Below are 20708 nucleotides of genomic sequence, written 5' to 3'. Positions count from 1 at the left end.
TAGAGAAGGAGATGTGGAAAATGCTCCTCCCGTGATGCAAAATAGTTTCAAATCCTTCCATTGTAAAAAGAGGGGTGGGGAATAATATCTTTTCTTCGTGAATGGCTGTGGGAGGGTACAGAGAGTAACATCATGTCAGACAAAGTTTGTATATAGTTAAAAGTTTATAATTTCTTTTATACTATGCATTTTTTCAAGTGTATTTTGGTCTTTAATAGAGGCGATTGTAAGTACTGTTTACACTATTCAGCTAATAAAAATGTTCAAACCAAGAATGAGGTTTGGCTGCCTTTTGCAGATGTTCTGCTCTTTTCAGCCCTCGGCACAGGAAGGACACGGAGCTGCTGGAGAGTGTGCAGAGGAGGCCGCAAAGATGATCCGAGAGCTGGAGCACCTGCTGTACGAGGACAGGCTGAGAGTTGCGGTTGTTTAGCGTGGAGAAGCTAAGGCTGTGGGGAGACCTTATTGTGGCCCTTAAATACTTAAATGGGGCTTGTAAAAGACGGATAGGAAATCTTTTTAGCAGGGCCTGTAGCAATCAGACAAAGAGAAATGGTTTTAAACTGAAAGAGAAGATGTTTAGATTAGATACAGGGAGGAAGAAATGTTTTCCTGTGAGGGTGGGGTTGCCCGGAGCAGTGGTGGCTGTGCCATCCCTGGAGGTGTTCAAGTCCAGGTTGGTGGGGGTTTGGTCAGCCTGATCCAGTGGGAAGTGTCCCTGCCCATGGCAGGGGGTTGGAACTGGATGGGTTTTGAGGTCCCTTCCAACCCAAACTGTTCTGTGATTCATCAGATGGCAGAAGTGAGAGGGGGGAATGATGAGGCGAAGAGGTGAGGCGGTAGTGCGGAGGGAGCTGTGAGGGCAGCCAGCAGTTTTGGCACTGCTGAGAAACACCGAGCAGCTGACAAGTTTCCCTGCACCCACTGTGGGGAAGGGCTCAGAGTGCTGGTGTTCAGCCCACTCTACCTGAGGGGATGGGTCCCCTCACTCTGGCTGCTGGAGAGAGCTGGAAACCAATTGGCTGTGGGGAGCTGGCCTTTCCCTCCCTGCGTGCCGATTGGGCGGGTGTTGCTGTGGGGCACTTCTGCTTGGCTGGTGCAGGTGCCTCCATTTTGCCCTGCTGCTCTCCCTCCCTCAAGATGGACTCTGCAGGCAGGGGCTGGGCTGCCTCAGGAAGGGCTGTAGGCAGGATGGAAAAGAAGGATTTGCCTTTTCCCTCGGAGCCCGGGACAGCTGCCGCCAACCTCTCTGAGCTGGGAAAGGGAAGGAAGGCAGAGCCACGCTGGGCAGCGCAGCCCTCGAGTATCCTTCAGGTGGGTGAAAAGCGTGTGGTGAGTCTGGGCTGGGAGGAGAGAGAGTGTGCTTCAAAGGAAAAGTTTCTGTTCTGGACATGAAGTGCCCAGTAGTTACACTGTGTCCCATCTGGGCAGCTCCTGGGTAGGGAATCCAGGGAATCCAGGGAGGTGATTCTGCCTTGGACTCTGCGCTGGTGAGGCCGCACCTTGAATCCTGGGTTCAGTTCTGGCCCCCTCACCACAAGAAGGATGTTGAGGCTCTGGAGCGAGTCCAGAGAAGAGCAACAAGGCTGGTGAAGGGGCTGGAGAACAGGCCTGATGAGGAACGGCTGAGAGAGCTGGGGGTGTTTAGCCTGGAGAAGAGGAGGCTGAGGGGAGACCTCATTGCTCTCTCCAACTACCTGAAAGGAGGTTGTAGAGGAGGGTGCTGGTCCCTTCTCCCAAGTGACAGGTGATGGATGAGAGGGAATGGCCTCAAGCTGTGCTGGGGAGGTTCAGATTGGACATTAGGAAAAAATTATTCACTGAAAGGGTCATTGGGCAGTGGCAGAGGCTGCCCAGGGAGGGGGTTGAGTCACCATCCCTGGAGGAGTTTAAGGAATGGGTGGACGAGGTGCTGAGGGACGTGGTTTAGTATTTGGTAGGAATAGGTGTACTTGGTGATCAAAGAGGTCTTTTCCAACAGTGTGATTCTCTGATCATGGAATCATTAAGGTTGAGAAAGACCTCTAAGCTCATCCAGTCCAACGGTTAGCCCAACCACACCATGCCTGCTAAACCATGTCCCCAAGCACCACGACCATGTGGTTTTGAACCCCTCCAGGGATGGGGTCTCTGCCGCCCTGAAGCTGCCTTTTCTCCTCTGTGGCACGTACAGGTTCTGGGCTCCTTGCTCAGAGACCGTTAGGTGCAACAAAGTTGGTTTGTGCTCCATCCTATTTCTTGATGCTCGTAACAAAGCAAAAGAAATAGTTGCCTGAACTCCCTTAAGCAGCATGTGTTATTGCAGGAATTGTAAAACTTGAAAAAGCATCAGTTTGTGAAGCTCTTATGTTCCCTGTTTTGTTTAGACACAGCAGCAAATAGCAGTTCAAAGCCAACAGGTAGCACAAGCCACTGAGGGCCAGACCATAGTCTATCAGCCAGTTAACGCTGATGGAACCATTCTGCAACAAGGTATGAGGTGGTGGAAGTCGGTTATTGATTTCCAAAGTGTTTCTAGATCTTTTTCTATTGTGGACTGATGAGTGAGTAATAACCAGAAGTGGGACTAATGGTGTTCCCTTCTTTCTGTGTGCGTGTTTTTGGTTCTTTTGTTTTTCTTTTGTGTTTTATTTTTCTTTTGTGTTTTATTTTTCTTTTGTGTTTTATTTTCTTAAAGTTACAGTCCCTGTTACATCCATGATCACCATTCCCGCAGCCAGCTTGGCTGGAGCCCAAGTTGTCCAAACAGGAGCCAACACCAGTACCACCAGTAGCGGCCAAAGGACAGTTACAGTGACGCTTCCAGTTGCTGGAAATGTTGTCAGTTCAGGTGGAATGGTTATGGTATGTATTGAACTTTCCACTAGTGGTTGAGCCCTAAGGTGCCCGTACACAAAGTGTTGTGTGAGATTGATGTCACCTTAGCATGGTCAGTCTTCTTGGTAACTCCCATGGGTTCAAAGGTTTTCTGTTCTGATGGCGTGTGTGCGATTGCGATCTCAGTGTTCTGTACTTTGTCTCTCCTGGAGCAGATCCCTGAGGTCAGACATCTAGTAACTGAAATTCAAGATCAGCTGTTAACTGATAGGCAGAGTTTTGAAAAGGGTGACTCGATCTTTGATTTTCTTGAGGATCCCGCGGTATTGGTTTCAATGAGGCTCATGGAGAAGGAGAAGTGTGGTTGATTGACCCAAAAAGCCCTGGAGCAGTGAACAGATCGACATCCAGTTTTATATGAGTATAGCGAAGGGGATGTGGGAAATGCTCCTCCAGTGATGCAAAATAGTTTCAAATGCTTCCATTGTAAAAAGAGGGGGAGAAGGAAAACTTCTTTGTGAATGGCTGTGGGAAGGTACCAAGAGTAATGTCATGTCAGACAAAGTTTGTATATAGTTAAAAGTTTACAGTTTCTTTTATACTATGCGTTTTTTCAAGTGTATTTTGGTCTTTAATAGAGGCGATTGTAAGTACTGTTTACACTATTCAGCTAATAAAATTGTTCAAACCAAGAATGAGGTTTGGCTGCCTTTTGCAGATGTTCTGCTCTTTTCAGCCCTCGGCACAGGAACCTCTGAGAGGAGGTTGTAGAGGAGGGTGCTGGTCCCTTCTCCCAAGTGACAGGTGATGGATGAGAGGGAATGGCCTCAAGCTGTGCTGGGGAGGTTCAGATTGGACATTAGGAAAAAATTATTCACTGAAAGGGTCATTGGGCAGTGGCAGAGGCTGCCCAGGGAGGTGGTTGAGTCACCATCCCTGGAGGAGTTTAAGGAATGGGTGGACGAGGTGCTGAGGGACGTGGTTTAGTATTTGGTAGGAATAGTTGTACTTGGTGATCATAGAGGTCTTTTCCAACAGTGTGATTCTCTGATCATGGAATCATTAAGGTTGAGAAAGACCTCTAAGCTCATCCAGTCCAACGGTTAGCCCAACCACACCATGCCTGCTAAACCATGTCCCCAAGCACCACGACCATGTGGTTTTGAACCCCTCCAGGGATGGGGTCTCTGCCGCCCTGAAGCTGCCTTTTCTCCTCTGTGGCACGTACAGGTTCTGGGCTCCTTGCTCAGAGACCGTTAGGTGCAACAAAGTTGGTTTGTGCTCCATCCTATTTCTTGATGCTCGTAACAAAGCAAAAGAAATAGTTGCCTGAACTCCCTTAAGCAGCGTGTGTTATTGCAGGAATTGTAAAACTTGAAAAAGCATCAGTTTGTGAAGTTCTTATGTTCCCTGTTTTGTTTAGACAGAGCAGCAAATAGCAGTTCAAAGCCAACAGGTAGCACAAGCCACTGAGGGCCAGACCATAGTCTATCAGCCAGTTAACGCTGATGGAACCATTCTGCAACAAGGTATGAGGTGGTGGAAGTCGGTTAATGATTTCCAAAGTGTTTCTAGATCCTTTTCTATTGTGGACTGATGAGTGAGTAATAACCAGAAGTGGGACTAATGGTGTTCCCTTCTTTCTGTGTGCGTGTTTTTGGTTCTTTTGTTTTTCTTTTGTGTTTTATTTTTCTTTTGTGTTTTATTTTCTTAAAGTTATAGTCCCTGTTACAGGCATGATCACCATTCCCGCAGCCAGCCTGGCTGGAGCCCAAGTTGTCCTAATGGGAGCCAACACCAGTACCACCAGTAGCGGCCAAGGGACAGTCACAGGGACACTGCCAGTTGCTGGAAATGTTGTCAGTTCAGGTGGAATGGTTATGGTATGTATTGAACTTTCCACTAGTGGTTGAGCCCTAAGGTGCCCGTACACAAAGTGTTGTGTGAGATTGATGTCACCTTAGCATGGTCAGTCTTCTTGGTAACTCCCATGGGTTCAAAGGTTTTCTGTTCTGATGGCGTGTGTGTGATTGCGATCTCAGTGTTCTGTACTTTGTCTCTCCTGGAGCAGATCCCTGAGGTCAGACATCTAGTAACTGAAATTCAAGATCAGCTGTTAACTGATAGGCAGAGTTTTGAAAAGGGTGACTCGATCTTTGATGTTCTTGAGGATCCCTCAGTATTTGTTTCAATGACTCGGCAGAAGGCTTTTTTTCCAGTTCTGGTTTCTTTGCAGTGAGGCCTTTGGCTTGACTGTTACTGTTTGTCCGCAGTAGGTGTCAGCAGCTCTGCGAGCCTCGTTTGCTGAAGAAGTGCTCCTAAACTCTCATATAAATCAAATAAGTGATGTCCATAAAGAAAGGGAAGCAATTGGCATGTCCTGTGTGCTGTGTTGTACAAGAAGCAGTAACGTGGTCATAGAATTGTGTATTGTGATGAAATTTACCTTTATCAGAAAAAACGCAGGCAGAATTGATGTGTAATTGGTTTGTTTAAATCTGCTCTGCAGTTTGAGAATGGCTTTATTACTCCTTTCGGTTTTGTTTGCTGCAGTTTCTGAACAAAACCCAAACACTTGCCATTTTAACTTTTTTTTTTTATAATTACTTTTGGCCTTCACTTTGCATTCTAAGCTGCAAGTACTAAAGCCTTATTTTTGTACCATTTTCCAGATGGTATCTGGAGCTGGATCGGTCCCTGCTTTCCAGGGAACACTCTTGCCTGGAGCAGAAACACTGGGAGAAGAGCCCGTCACCTATGTCAATCCCAAGCAGTATCATCGGATCCTGAAGAGGAGGCAGGCACGGGCTAAGCTGGAGGCAGAGGGAAAACTTCCTGTACAACGAAGGGTGAGAGTACAACTCGGATCTAATACAGGGTTGCTGAAACCCCTCTGTGCTGGAAAATGAGGACTCGAATCTTAAAATGTTCTTCAGTTGTTAGTTGTTGTTGTTTTTCATAAGCAACATCAGAGTAAATTTCTAAGCTTGATGGTCGTCCTTCTTCCTTTCGTGCTTTTAACTGTTGAGAGAGTGTGTGTAGATGAAGTACAAATCGGCATTTACTGTAAGCATTTTAACTTTGGTGAAGGTCAGGGGCTGGGGAGGCTTTTCTAGCAGTCAGGAATGTCCCCTACTGGAAGAACTGCACTAGAAATAGTGGGCTGGTCTCTCATCGCCTCCTTCATGTTGTTGCAGAAATACTTGCATGAATCCCGACACCGTCATGCCATGGCCAGGGAGCGGGGAGAAGGTGGACGTTTCATCTCAAAGGAGAAAGACAGCCCTCACATGCAGGCGAGTAGAATTTTGTGTGTTCGTTGGACAAGTGCCACGTTCAGCCCTTCAGAATGAGCTTTAGAGGTGTCTTTGTGCTGCTTTGTTTGTTCTGTATGGGGCTGCTTGTCTTTGTCCTTCTGCCTTTGAATTTGTTTCAAGCATTGTAAAGAAACCTCATGTCTCGTTTCTTGTGGAGAGCAAGTGTCTGTTTGCCTTGAGTAATGAAATTATAGGGATATTGATAGAAATGTATTCTCTTCCTTTTACAAACAGAGAATGGTTATATTGCCGTTACGATATATGTGCTTTGTACATGTAGGATCCAACTCAGAAGAAGCCATGACGCAGATGATGGGAGTCTCCTAGCCACTGCTTAAAGAGAAAAGGTAACTGAATAAAATTCCCATCCCTTCTGCAAGCCTGTCCTACCTTCTCAGTACACCGAGTGCGTCTTTCAATTCAACAATCATTGTGTCACAGCCTACCCTTTCTACAGAACAAGCACCACGTTTTCAATACATGGTGGAGGTTTTCCCTGCAGTTCTCTCAACAAGTAGAAACTTTAGCTGGCTTTTGGCTGAGTATGTTGATAAAGCATGTCTTTAACTCCATATCTCGTTACAGATTTTAAGCTTACTCCGTTCTTACTGATTTGAAATTTGGAGGCGGAAGCTGTTGTTCATAAGCATTTGAACAGGTGATGCTTGCATCCTCCCATGCCCAACTCCTCCCATCTTGAATGCATTTCACAGGCTCTCCGTGTATCACCTGCATGCGATAGACCCATGACGGAAGAAAATACGGGACAACACGCAGTGATCAGTATGATCCAAGTGAAGCCATTTAATCGAAGTTCACAACACATTTTATACCTTACTTTTTTTCTGCCTTTCATAATCATTTGACCAAACAGCTCGAGTCTAGTGGTTATAGTATTTTTTGGTTGATACGGTAAGAATATCCACTCAATAATTCATAATGAATCATTTGAATTTTCCTCTGTCATTTGCTCAATTATCCCTAACGGTTGTCTGCACTAGGACCCAGCAATTGCTGAAGAGGGACACTGGAATGCAGAGTGTTCTCACAAATTGGCATTCCCCTAGAGAGATAACACTGTTAACTCCTCTGGACTTCTGCAAAGCTAAAAGAAAAAAAAAACTTAGAAAGGAAGGAGAAAAGGCGGGGGGGGACATGGACACTCACACACATACAACTGCTATGTTTTGCTAGGTATTTTAAAATTTTTCCTTCGGAAACCTTTCATTCCAAAGATCCCCAGGTAAATCTACCTGTTTGCTGGCTTAGTGGACATTTGAGATTGAAAGGTCCCAGATATATATTTTCAAGATTAATCAAAACCAATTTGTAAGTCTTACAAACGTTTGAAGCGCTTCAAACACACACACACGACCACTCATTTCAAAGCCAGCTGAATACATTCATGCAATTGTTGGTTATCACTATTGGATCCACAATTTTTCAATGCTAAGGATATTCAAACTACACACGGTACCGGGAACATACAGCACTTAAAATATGTACATGCATTATCTAATAAGGCTTATATCGATTGTCTAACAAATATTTCACTTATGGCAATATATTGTTCTTCTTTGCTCTGTGAGTACTGTAGTTTGCAAATTCATGATTTTTGTAGTTAATCACGGACTGGTCAGTTGAGTTAAAACTTCCATCCCCCCGTATATAATTTCCCTTGCTTGATTTATTTCAGTAAAACTTGCATCTATAACAAAAGCCTTTCTGTCCGGTGTACAGTCAGGGCGGTAGCCATCAGCTGTGCTTGATAGGTAGTGATCCCAGCTGTTGTTGTAGGGGTTTTCAGACCACACCATATCTTTCTGTATTTGTCATTAGGATTTTTTGTCACTGATTGATTGTAAAATTAAGGTTTCTTTAACTGCTCAGTTGTCTACTTGCTTGTCAAGCACATCCTTTGATCTATCTATAAACACCATAATATATACATATATATACATATAAACACTATCTATAAACACCAGGTCATGCCTGTTACAACTTTCAAAATCAGGTATCTTTATAAGGGTTTGATAAAACAAAAAGCCGCATCTGTTGTAAAATTGCATTATTTAAACTGTCTCGATTCTTGAACTGCTACAACGTTGTTTAATCAAACTATTTCTTATTGTATCTGTTAACAGCCCCTTCTGTAATGCTGGAGCTGCGTGGGTTTCGTGGCAGCAGCGGTGGCGAGCGGCCCTCCCTCAGCCCAGGGCAGTGGACCCTCGCGGCGAGCCGCTCCGTGGGACCTGGAATGGGGGGTGGGGGTGAAAACCTCTGCCGGGTGGCTTGGCTCCGGAGCAGTTAATTCGTTCTCTTTTGTGGCTTTTTGAATCTCTTTTAACAATTTCCAATTAAATGGTTTCCGTTTGCTTACTCCTGTCTGTGTATTTAACAATACAGGATACACTTCCATGGTTCCGATCCATGGTTGTAGAACGCATTTTAACAGCTATGGATTTGTTATATAGGAAGTTTTCTAGTTGCTACTTTAAATAGTGATGTGAAAGCCTGAGTGCTGCCGTTCAGTTTTTCAGTTGCTTTGGGTTGTGTGTGTTCACTCTAAAGGCAGTGTGTGCTTGTTGAGATTGGAGTCACTGGCCGTGCTGTTACCAGAAAAGTCTGCTCTCTTTGTCCTGGGTAAATCTGTTGAATTGAGGCATCCTCCAATTCAAACCTGTAGTAATTAAATGAGAATTTTTTATAGATTCAGTATACTTGAGCAAGAACTCCACTTTGGGAGTGCATAGAAGAGTGGATTAGGATAAAGGAGAGTTAATGGAAGAGAGTTAAAGAAAGTCGGTTAATGATTTCCAAAGTGTTTCTAGATCCTTTTCTATTGTGGACTGATGAGTGAGTAATAACCACAAGTGGGACTAATGGTGTTCCCTTCTTTCTGTGTGCGTGTTTTTGGTTGTTTTGTTTTTCTTTTCTGTTTTATTTTCTTAAAGTTACAGTCCCTGTTACAGGCACGATCACCATTCCCGCAGCCAGCCTGGCTGGAGCCCAAATTGTCCAAACAGGAGCCAACACCAATACCACCAGTAGCAGCCAAGGGACAGTCACAGGGACGCTGCCAGTTGCTGGGAACATTGTCAGTTCAGGTGGAATGGTTATGGCCCCCTCACCACAAGAAGGATGTTGAGGCTCTGGAGTTATCCAAGGGCACCTGCTGTACGAGGACAGGCTGAGAGTTGGAGTTTTTCAGCCTGGAGAAGAGAAGGCTCTGGGGAGACCTTATTGTGGCCTTTTAATACTTAAAGGGGTCTTATAAAAAGATGATGTTTAGATTAGATACTGGGAGGAAGAAATATTTTGCTGTGAGGGTGGGGAGGCCCTGGCCCAGGTTGCCAGAGTAGAGGTGGCTGCCCCATCCCTGGAGGGGTTCAAGGCCAGGTTGGATGGGGCTTGGAGCCCCTGATCCAGCGAGAGGTGTCCCTGCCCATGGCAGGGGGCATGGAACTGGATGGCTTTAACCCTCCCTTAGCTGGGGCAGGGAAGGAAGGCAGCACCAAGCTGGGCAGCTGGTTTATTATTCCTTCAGGTGTGTGGAAATTTCATGGTGAGTCTGGTAGAGAGGAAGTGCTCAGTAGTCACACTGTGTCCCATCTGTAGCTGGGAAGCTCCTGAGTATAGAATTGTGGAATTGTTAAAGTGGTATGAAAACAGAACCACTCAGATATTGATTTTTGCAGCTTTTTCCTTTATTCTTAATTTGAAATTCTTTTCAAATCCGAAGAAGAACAGGAACAGGCTAATTTAAAATAATCCCTCACTTTGGAGAGATGTTCCTCTATCTGCTAATCTTGGCTAGTTACAGTTGCCAGGGTCTTGTCCTGTTTTACTTAATTTTCCTTTGTGATGATCCATATTTTGCAACTGCAGGGCATGGAATAGAAGTAGGGCAGGAAGTTGAGAAGAATTGAATGAGTATTCTGGAGTGAATAGAATGAATATAATTTTGTGTTCCTAATGTGAAGCGAATAAGGTTGATATGCTGAGTTTTTTCTTTCTTTAGGTTCTTCATGTAACAAATCCCTGATCCTTTGTACTTGGAGAAGTTAGACACAATCATTTGTTCCAGAAACGTTCTCACGTTTCGGTTACTTGCAGCGAAGGAGGAAAGGTATGAATGAGCCAGCTTCATCTGGCCTAGCGGAGACTCCTTGGTGTCTGTAGTTTTGCACTCAAGCATTATATCCAGAATTCACTTTCCTTTCCCATTTTGCGTTCTGTGGGGCTTTCAAGACACGGAGCAGAACTGTATGGTTTTACGTAATGCTTCATAAAACATCGTCCTTTTCATCTCTGCCTTTTGATCAAATCTCCGTGGCTTCTTTTGTATATGATACATTTTCCCCAATTTGAAAGCTGCTACGGGAGAGCACTTAGATGGTGCAATGCTGTGATGATTAAAAGAATCTCTGTAATTTATAGTTTATTATACAACTGCTATGTTGTTACAGTACACTTAGGATGAGAGCTGCTGGCAGTGAACAGGAGGTAACAGATGAAGGTGTGCAGCTATTTGTCACGTGAATATTCGTTTTCTCCCTATTAGAGATTAAAACAGTGCTCGGTGTTTACCACTTTTGAAGTGTGACAAAGAAGCAAATAACTATTCCAGCACAGGCTGCAGAGAATGTTTAGGTTTGGAGTGAGTTTTAACTAGGAGTCCTGTAAAAGGACAGAGGAGATGTCTGGAGGCGCTGAAATAGAATGTATTGACTGGAACAAGTCCAGAGAAGAGCAACAAAGCTGGTGAGGGGGCTGGAGAACAGGCCTTATGAGGAGCGGCTGAGAGAGCTGGGGGTGTTTAGCCTGGAGAAGAGGAGGCTGAGGGGAGACCTCATTGCTCTCTCCAACTCCCTGAGAGGAGGTTGTGGAGAGGAGGGAGCTGGGCTCTTCTCCCAAGGGACAGGGGACAGGACGAGAGGGAATGGCCTCAAGCTCCACCAGGGGAGGTTTAGGCTGGACATTAGGAAAAAAATTTTCAGGGAAAGGGTCATTGGTCCCTGGCAGAGGCTGCCCAGGGAGGGGGTTGTGTCACCTTCCCTGGAGGGGTTTAAGGGACGGGTGGACGACGTGCTCAGGGACATGGTTTAGTGATTGATGGGAATGGTTGGACTCGATGATCCGGAGGGTCTCTTCCAACCTGGTTATTCTATTATTCTGATTCTATAACCTCAGTCATAGAAAACACACCTGTCCTCTTACATCCTGTCATCTGTGCCCTGTCCTTCTGATATGCCCAGTTCTGAAAATGCCATAATGTATTTTCCTGCTACCATAAACTGAAAGAAGCTGGGAGGATGTGTGAAACATTAGCCAGATGAATGTCTTCACCACTGTTCGACAGCCGATGTAGAACTAGGTCACTAACTAGCTGTCTGTCAAGCTTATCTGAAGACAGGGCCAGGGTCATAATGTCCCAAGTGTCCCAAGGCTGCTTGTACCTAAGTTAGACCCTTCCTGAACGTGGGTCCACAGCAGAACAGAAGGAGACTGAAGGGGCTGCTGGTGCTTTCCCGACTTAATTACTAAACATGCCAATCTAAACTAGGTCTTACGACAAGTCTTCCTTCCTTGTAAGCAGTTCAGGTTACTGGCACATCTCCACCCTTTGCACAGAAGGAAAATACCCGTAAGATGTTACAAATTCTGAAGGTCTTGACAATGTTTCTTGTTTATTTCTTCTTTATTTGAAATCAGGCAGTTCCACTTCTACATTTTGCGGCAGAGGCCTGATGCCTCTCATAGAGATAAGCTGTCCCTAGAAACACCCTCAAATTCCTCATATGAGAACAGATCACCTTCAGTAAGGACTGTGCTTTTAAAGAATCAAACAGGCTACAAAAGGAGTTGAATTTTTATCCTGCAGCCTTTTCTGTTCACTATTTGTCTTTCCTGATGTGTATCATTTTAGACCTTAATGGTATGGTCCCCATACCAACACTTGTAACGTCTCAAAAAGTGACCCAAAACACAAAGACGTCAGTCGTTAATTCTTTCCCAAGTTGGTCAATGTGGTGGTGATCAAAAAAATGGGAGAGATTAAAAAAGGAAATAGCAATATGCAAGAACAGAAAATGGGAAGCTGGGACAGGAAGCGAAGAATGCAATCATGCAAACCTCTTCGGGAAGCTGGAAACTGATTTCGTTAGCTGTTAATAGGCTTTATTATGTAGCTGTGTTTTCAGAGAAATTGCAATAGAACAAAGAGTTATAAGATATAATGGCAAAAAAAATGGGTGTGTTGTAGCCTCATCAGATCAGTCAACAGATTCCTTCTTTTCTCCCCTTTCTCTCTCTCCTCACCCTTCAGAACTGTACAAGCACCCAAAGGCAGAGGGCAGTTCATGTGATTCATGGACATATTGTCTGCCTTTTCACATTCCTGTTCTTCCTTGTCATCCAGTACTCCCTAGGCTAGAGTCTTCTTGCAATCTTAATACCAAAATTTAAAACCATTTTTGTATCATATTCATAGAATCATAGAAAAGTTTGGGTTGGAAGGGACCTTAAAGCCCATCCAGCTCCTCTCCCCTGTGATGGGCAGGGACACCTCCCACTGGATTAGGGGCTCCAAGCCCCATCCAACCTGGCCTTGAACCCCTCCAGGGATGGGGCAGCCACAATTTCCCTGGGCGACCTGTCCCAGGGCCTCCCCACTCTCATCGTGAAGAAATTCTTCCTTATGTCTAGTCTAAATCTGCCCCTCTCCAGTTTATCCCCATTGCCCCTCGTCCTATCACTACACATTTGTGAACAGTCCCTCCCCAGCTTTCTTGTAGCCCCTTCAGGTATTGGAAGCTGCTCTAAGGTCTCCTTGGAGACTTCTCTTCTCCAGGCTGAACAACCCCGACTCTCTCAGACTGTCCTCAAATGGGAGGTGCTCCATCTTTGTAGCCTCCTCTGGACAAATGGATTGTTCCTAAGTGTAATTCAGCAAAATTCTGTGAATACACCCAAGGCTTTGTGCTGCTTTGTTTAGATGGACCTTTTTTTCCCTCTTTTCAGTTCCAGAATGTGGAGTTGTGGCTCTGAAGGTAACAGCATCATATTCCGCAACCTCTGAGGGAACTGGATTTGCCTGGTGGGTCTCAAGCATGGAAGAAAACTTCTGGTGAAGGCTGTGTGTTGACATATCTAACATCTTCAGGATTCGGCTGAGGTAGGTGCGCTATGACAGCTTATATTCCACTGTCATTCAGTTCCCCACCTTATATTCTACTGGCTTTGTTTATTCCGTTCTTCTGAAGACCAACAAAGAATGAGAAGTTCAAAAGAACTTCAGCATTTTTTTTTGCTTACGAATATTAGTCTTAGTTCATCTACAAACCCACGTATTTCCTCCTTGCATCACGAAACTGGGAAAGAGGGGAGAGGATGCATGGGAAAAAAGGAATGTGTGCTCAGAGAAGTTTAGGAAACTTCTCTCACACAAACTCTACTTCCTCACCTTTAAGGGATTAGGTAGAAAGGTGCAGCAACAGCTGTCAGTGAATATTTGCTTTCTGCTTTCCTTACAAGTTTGGGTCCTGTGACAGATCAAAGGGGAAAGACAGCTCCTGCAGAAGGCAGGTTTTGTTGAAGGTACAGGCCAGCCATGAAATTTCTTACCAATTTAGAGAATGATACGAAAACCAAATCACTTATTTGGGCACTTGAATGCTGTTAGAAAGGCAGCATCTTAGGAAAAAATGCATCTTGTGATTCAAATGCCTGTTTTTCAGTCACATCAGAAAAATCAAAGAATAACTTCCACTAAGTGTCTTCTCTTCTCCTGCTTCCCATGCTGGCTACAAGCAGAAAAGGAAACAAAGTGTTAAAACAAACACAAAGGAGCAGTGTCAGAGAGATGAACTCAGGTAGAAATTCAGGCAAAGATTCACATTGCCTGGAGTCTGTTTTATCTGCTGATGTAAATGTAAAACTTCATCAGGCAGTGGAGCCAAGCCATCCTCCCCTAAATTGGCTGCAATGTGTTTGCACCATTACTCTGTATCAAAAATCTGTTTAAAAATAAAAAGAAATTCAGGAATTATCTGTGCCTCAGGAAATTTCCAGGCTCAGAAGAGAGCTCTTTAACATTGACCTGCCATCTTTCTTGTCAAGTGGTAAGAAATTGCTGACTTCTAGAAGATAGTTAATTTTTTGATTAACTACCCCCAAACTTCCAGCATAATCCTATTCAGTAGTTTGTTTCTCCCCTGGAAATGGCTCTCAGGATTATATTCCCCTGAGTCATTAAGTTGGAGCCTTTTCAGCCACACTCTAATAATTTTCCATGAGAAGTAATTCATCATTTCAGTCCTTCCTACTTTAATGATGCTTTGATCAGAGCTACCTCTGATAATAGGTCGACATCTAATTCAGGACACGATTTGCACCAAATAAAATGTTGAAGTTTCCTGATTTGGCTGTCGTAGAATAGGAGCACTGGAGGGAGAGGGAGTTCCTTTCTTCTTTTGCAAATAACCTTATAAGTCCTAAAGAACATGGAGTGGTGATTCCAAGGAGGCAAAGCTCCGAGGAGATCTTATAGCAACCTTCCAGTACTTGAAGAGGCTACAAGGAAGCTGGGGAGTAGCTGTTTACAAAGGCTTGTAGGGATAGGGTTAGGGACAATAGGTATAAACTGGAGAGGGGCAGATTTAGACTAAGCATAAGGAGGAATTTCTTCACTATGAGGGTGGTGAGGTTGCCCAGGGAGGTTGTGGGTGCCCCATCCCTGGATCAGGCTGCCCAAGGCCCCATCCAACCTGGCCTTGAACACCTTCCCTTGTTTTATAGCAGCCCTGTATCATGAATCCACACCAAGTCAGATAATCCATTTGATTTTATTGAGTGCTGCAGGCTGTGTGAGAAAAAGTAGTGTGAATGCTCTTGGGTTTGGGATTTTCTTGGGAGAGCTAAATGCAGCTTCGCTTTGGGGAGTGGTGAACAACGATCACATGTTGGCAACATCCCTTTGGGGGGGTAGAAGAAATACAGAGAGAACTGCAGAGAGACAGTTTATTCTTTGCTTGCAAAATCATTTGAGAAATAAGGAAGCAGGCTCAGACCTGGGTGTAGACTTCACATCCCTTTCTTTTCTATTCTGCAGTTCCTTACAGTTTTCCACAGTGACTATTCAACAAGGATCCACGCTGTCTGAGGCAGTCTTTGGGATTTAGCATCCATCGTCTTGGAAACACAGAATCTCTCACATGGCACTGCTCTGAGATGCTGTGAAGCTGATGAGTCTGAATTCAGACCCTGGTGGGATGATGCTGGGAATGAGTTAGACTGACTCTGCCTGGTGGCTGGTGCAGCTGCTGGAGAGATAGCAGAGCACTGCACTGCCAAAAGTGTGTCAAAAGCTTTACAGGGTGGATTATGAGTTAAAAAGCTGATTTCTAGACAAAATATTAGCTTTCAATATAAACTATCAAGTTCTAGTTATACTTCATGGTTTGAGTGTTTTGTAGAGGTGTGTAGTACACCTTGAAAAAAAGCTCTGAGTTCTTAAACACTACTCTTCAAAGAATCAGGAGAAGTTTCTTGGAGATTTGAGACAAAACATTCTTTCCATTTTTACATTATGGCTGTGTTTCTGAGTTGTTCAACACGAGCTCACTGCAATGTATTACCTGAAGTTCTATTTATGTTCACTGGTAGTTTTATTTATGACAAAGCATTTCCCAGTAGCTGTATGGAGCAGCAAAGATTTTTTTCTGGCTTAGCAATGAGATGGGGGAAAACTGAGCAGAGCTCTCTCAGCTTTACTGCGACTAGGGAAGCATCTCTGCACAAAGTCTGTGCTGGATCTCTTGACAGAAAGACTTCATATTCCTCCTCTTCCCCGGCCCTCAATCCCATCATCTTCCATTAGGATCAGGTATTACCGGCGGCATCTTTTCAGTTCAGTTGTGTTGGTAAAAGTTGGTCATCACCAATGAGAAGAGGTGGTGATGTTCCCTCTCTAGACGGATAGGTTCATCAATACCTATGTCTAGTAGGTGATCTTCTTATGGCAGGTGGCAAAACTGCCTGCAAATTCCTGATATTTATTTCCATGTTGGTTCCCTTTGGTTTGGCCCTAAGCAGTGCTCTCCCAGACAGGGCTGATTCCATCGTATGTGAGGCCACCAGTGAAAGAGAGAGTCTGTTGCTCGTTCAAGCCTGGGTTCTTTCGCTCTGTTTCTCTGCTCTTCCAAATGTTTCCCATGATAAAGATCAGCACAGCCACCAGGAACTTAGCAACCAGGATCCCAGTGATGCTATAGAAGACTGTGAAATCAGCTTCAGGAGGGATGCTGTGGGTAGCCATAAATACAACAATAAAACTTAGCCATGATGGGAGTAGTTAAACCTTTAAAGCAACTCTTGCAATGTGAAGATGGTAAGATCTCCTGCAACAGGCAGTCCCTGCCTGTTCACAACAGAGCCTGGGAGCTTAGAACGACCATAACAGGTTTTAAATGCAAGATCTTGCATATGGATAAATTATGATCTACATGAGTTGTTTTGCTTGGCATTGAAGCATTGCCTTTTCTGGATTAGGCAGCTGTTCAGATTAGCTGCTGTTCAGAAACCACGCAGCAGCTCTGAGTGTTGTTGTGGATAAGGGGCAGGTAGAGAATATGCCCATGGTGGTGTTCCTCAGCTTCAAATGGGGTTGGTGATGCTAATCTGGCTTAATCCTTGCAAGATCGCAGCTTGAGAAGGAGTTTTATGGCTTACCTGGAGATGCTCTGCACAGCACGAGGCTCCTCTGGCACTTGGGTGTCCAGGACAGCTGGTGACAGAAATAGAACAGTTTAGTCTGCAGGTGTTCCTGGGTGATATTGGTGACACCAACACCAGTTCCACAGTGTGGCGTAGATAACCAAGGTGAAGTTAGGCAATGGGCTGCTAGCAACAAGGGGATGATGTGTCCAATAACACTGAGGTCATGTTACTGTAAATCAGGAACTAAAAAGAGGCAATGGAACACGGTACCTCTATAGAGCAGGACAAAAGTGGACGTTTATTAAAGTACATCCTTAGCATCTGCAGACACATGTGAAATTTAACTGGGAATCCAGGAACTCATGAGACTCAGAGCCAAAGGACGTACCTGTCAGCACTTCCACTTGCACCTTCCTTAAGCTGTTTGTTTCCCCCAGGAAATGAGTTTTGCACTGGTACAACCCAGCATCCTGCTTCTTGAGCTGCTTCATGGTCACCGTCAGGACCCCTTCGTGGACGTTGTCCCTGATGGAGGTTGTGCCGTTCCTGTTCTTTAAGAAAGGCAGCCAGAAGCGTCGGGCGCTCACCACATGTTGGCACCTGGTCTCATCGATCTGCTTGCACCAGCTCTTTTCTCTCCACCGCTGCTGCCAGGGGTTATAGGTGCAGTTGACAGAAATGGTGCCCCCCTCCATTCCGTACACCATAGTGATGTTATCTGCACCACAGAATGCTAGAAGAGAAGGAGGAAGTGGTGAGCCAAGACTCTTTCATATCTATTCTTTACCACTATACTGAAGTTAAATGTCATTCTCATCTTGTCCAAGTCCAGCGGTGGCTGTTGTCAACCGTTTGGCTCCCTCGTTTGGCTCCCCCGTGAATGGTAAAGTGTACTCAGACTCAGGGTCTTGGTTCAGGCTTCCCTGAAATACAATTGTAGTGATCTCTCTGCCTGCTGTTATTTAGCTGTTGCCGTTCTTGTTGGGGGGACTGAGGGAAGGAAGAGGTATCAGGTTCGTTCGTATTTGCACATTTTCTGAAGCTCAGGATATGTTGGTCCTTCCGGCCCCATGGTTACTGGTCTGGACTGCAGTCTGAAGCTCAACCACGTCACACTTTGTGTGATCACTGGGCTCGTAAGGCAAAGCAGTCTGTCAGCATGATTAGCGAAATAAATATAAACTTGGATTTTCCTCTGGTCCTGAGGAGGACGAAGCTGGGCATTCAGGTCGATTGAGTTGGCACTAGGCAAGCTGTCTTGGTTTTTAAAAGCTCTTTTCACAAGGCGGCTCATGAAAACGTAGCTTGACCCAATAATGACAAATGGTTTCTGTGTAAATCTCATTTGATGGGTCTTGCGGTAACACCCCCACTTTGCAACCTCCAACCCACTTACATGCGTACAGCTGCAGCAGGGCAGCTTGCAGCAGGTTCTAGCCTTGAGCTTGGCCCTTCCACTTACATTCATAGATGCAGGTTTGGCTCTGGAGTAACCACTGCTGTAGGTAAGGTCTTTTGCAGTAAATACCCATTAAGTTAATGTCCGTTTTAAGGCTGTTTTTACAGAGCCAGACAGAAGCGACACAGCCCAGGAAAACACTAGAATCAAAGTGATGCCTACAAACCAGGGCCCAGCTAGTTCTTTAGGAGTTTACTTCTTAATCCCACTCCTAATATCCAAATCCAGGGGGTTAGCAATTTTCTTCCCCCCCTATCTTCTAATATTCTTAATCATGTTGACAACCGGTCATTGGCTGCTTGCCTTTTTGGTTTTGTCTTACATCCTTATTTCTAATTTTCATTCCTCTTTCTACCAAGCAAAGGCAGCAGGAACAGTCGGAGCTATTAATACTTGCAGGCAACAGAGCAATGTGGTATTTGGAAATCTCTTATATCTAGTGAAAAGATTCAGAGGCTAGTACCTTCTGTGAAAACCTAAGTAATGATAGAACAGAAGCACATTAAAAAAATGGGCTCTTGTGAGGACTTTGTGCTGGCTGAGCCTGTAAATAATACTTCTTAACATAATATCAACCATTTGAAGTGAATTGTAAACTAAAACATCTGAAGGTCTTTTGGGATTGCCTAGAAGTAAGCATAAAAATGGATCTGTGCTCTCCAAGTATCAAACACCTACAAGTCTTTATGCTGTCTTGCTCCACTCAGTTGTTTCAGTGAAGGCTTATGTATCTACATCTCTAGTCCTGGACAATCCTGCTAAACATTTTGATTCCCTGTCCTCTTTCTCTTGCGGACCAGTTCTCACCTCCAGTTCTGCACCTTCAGTTTCTGGAATGACCCTAGGGTTTAGGGTTTTTGCTTTGTTTTAAATAGAAAAAAATGGCCAAAACACTTCTGAGCAGAATCACAGCAGTGAAGATTAGCTGATGCCCCTGTGGAAAACTTTGTGTCATTTTCTTTTCTATCAGTTCTGCTGACAAACCATTTACTGTTTGGGTTCCTCCTTCCTTCTTGTGTGCTACTGAAAAAAAAGGATAGAGGACATTTTTTCCAAACTTACTCAGGTTTTTGAGACACATTTCTGTGCTCCCAAAGCCTGAATCTGCTGCTTTTCTGTGCGCTGCAGCAAGTACTGGATCTCCAAAATGTGGCTGGAGAGAGAGGGCTGCTAGCTGGGAATATCGGCTGGGTTCTGTGCCTTGTTTCTCATTTCAGATGAACCTTGCTTCCTCCTGAGCCCTAGATGCTGCAAGTTACTTTCAAAGCTCTGCAAGTGTAAACACATAGGATTTTGCAATTTCACATGGCATTCTGAGAAGGCACACAAGACTCCTGTCAGCAGCATCTCCTGTCCTGACTGGAAAGCATCCTTGTGAGAAAAGCTGAGTACCTGGATCATTGGTGGCCCTTCCTTAAATTGAGGGATAAAAACAAACTCCAAGGAAGGAGCCTGACATCCCTGCAATAAAGCTGGGGAAGAAGAATAGAGGACAGAACACGCTGTAGAGCTCCGGGTTCCCTTTACTTGCAATCTACTGGACCTTGCAGCGTATGGACAGGCAGTAAGTCTCTCTACCCATAATAACTCCTTGTATTTGTCTTCCAAAGAACTGCAAGCTACAACCCTGATGCCTTTGCCTCCAGCCAGTGCTAATGTGTTTCCAGACCTGTGCAGCCTTTTCCTATAGCATTATCAGTAACTGCATACGAGGTGCAGGTAGAGACTAAGTTCTGCCCTAATCCTTTACCCTGTCTTTCACTGAAACCCAAGGCTTTCTTACCTGACAAGAAGACCAAGAAGATGAGGTGCACGAGCTTCTTCATGTCAGCTGAGCAGAAAAGGGGAAAAGAGGACTCTGGAGAAAAGTGAAAAAGGCTCTTGCCCAAGAGCAGCTTGCTATCCTTGCCTCCTTGCTCTGCCGGAAGGAATGAGCACAGGAACTTGGCATCTTTGTCATCCTGCATATTAAGTAGTTCACCAGGGATGGGCATTTCTCTCATGGGCTGAAAATTCAGGCATCAGCATTGCCCACTCACAACCACAGTTTAGTCTAGACAGCCTGAAAGAGAACATCATGTGATGGCCCGAAACCACGGTGCTGGGAGCCCCTGTCGGCTCAGGAACGGTGCCTGTCTACCCAAGTGGGTTTCATGTGCAGGCTTTGCATGGGGTGCATTGCTGGAAAGCCCCAAAAGATGGGGTGGCTCTCACCAGGGCTCTGCAGTAGCTCAGTCAGCATCGTGAGGGTGGAGGGGAAGGACGTAGTCTTGGAGTTTATCTTCAGGTGAAAGAAGGTTTAGAAGAGCCTGTGCATGAAGCAGTCCCATTTGACGTGTAATTGAGGACAAGAACACTGGGCTGGGTGAAGCTGTGAGGTGCTTTAGATGAGTAAA

The 20708-nt window shown here is 44.9% G+C and overlaps 2 protein-coding genes across 2 annotated transcripts; one reads left to right on the top strand and one right to left on the bottom strand.

Moving 5' to 3' along the window:
* Positions 1 to 1191: 1191 nt before the first annotated feature.
* On the top strand, positions 1192 to 6652 carry LOC138730768 (nuclear transcription factor Y subunit alpha-like). Its single transcript, XM_069876247.1, has 8 exons — positions 1192 to 1314; positions 2367 to 2472; positions 2678 to 2844; positions 4241 to 4346; positions 4534 to 4700; positions 5490 to 5666; positions 6015 to 6117; positions 6415 to 6652. Exons 1-8 carry the CDS (start codon positions 1192 to 1194, stop codon positions 6459 to 6461), a joined length of 996 nt encoding a protein of 331 aa, XP_069732348.1. The 3' UTR covers positions 6462 to 6652.
* An 8326-nt stretch (positions 6653 to 14978) lies between these two features.
* On the bottom strand, positions 14979 to 20279 carry LOC138730474 (triggering receptor expressed on myeloid cells 2-like). The gene is made up of 4 exons (XM_069875679.1): positions 20096 to 20279; positions 17242 to 17586; positions 16866 to 16920; positions 14979 to 16438 (listed from the first exon to the last, which is right to left on the bottom strand). The coding sequence occupies exons 1-4, from the start codon at positions 20277 to 20279 to the stop codon at positions 16222 to 16224; spliced, it is 801 nt and encodes a 266-aa protein (XP_069731780.1). The 3' UTR covers positions 14979 to 16221.
* Between the last annotated feature and the right edge of the window lie 429 nt (positions 20280 to 20708).

Source organism: Phaenicophaeus curvirostris, chromosome 24 (assembly GCF_032191515.1).
Source record: "Phaenicophaeus curvirostris isolate KB17595 chromosome 24, BPBGC_Pcur_1.0, whole genome shotgun sequence".
In the NCBI taxonomy this organism is placed as follows: domain Eukaryota; kingdom Metazoa; phylum Chordata; class Aves; order Cuculiformes; family Cuculidae; genus Phaenicophaeus; species Phaenicophaeus curvirostris.
Note: the sequence above shows the minus strand (reverse complement) of the source record. Positions and strands in the feature narration are given on the sequence as shown.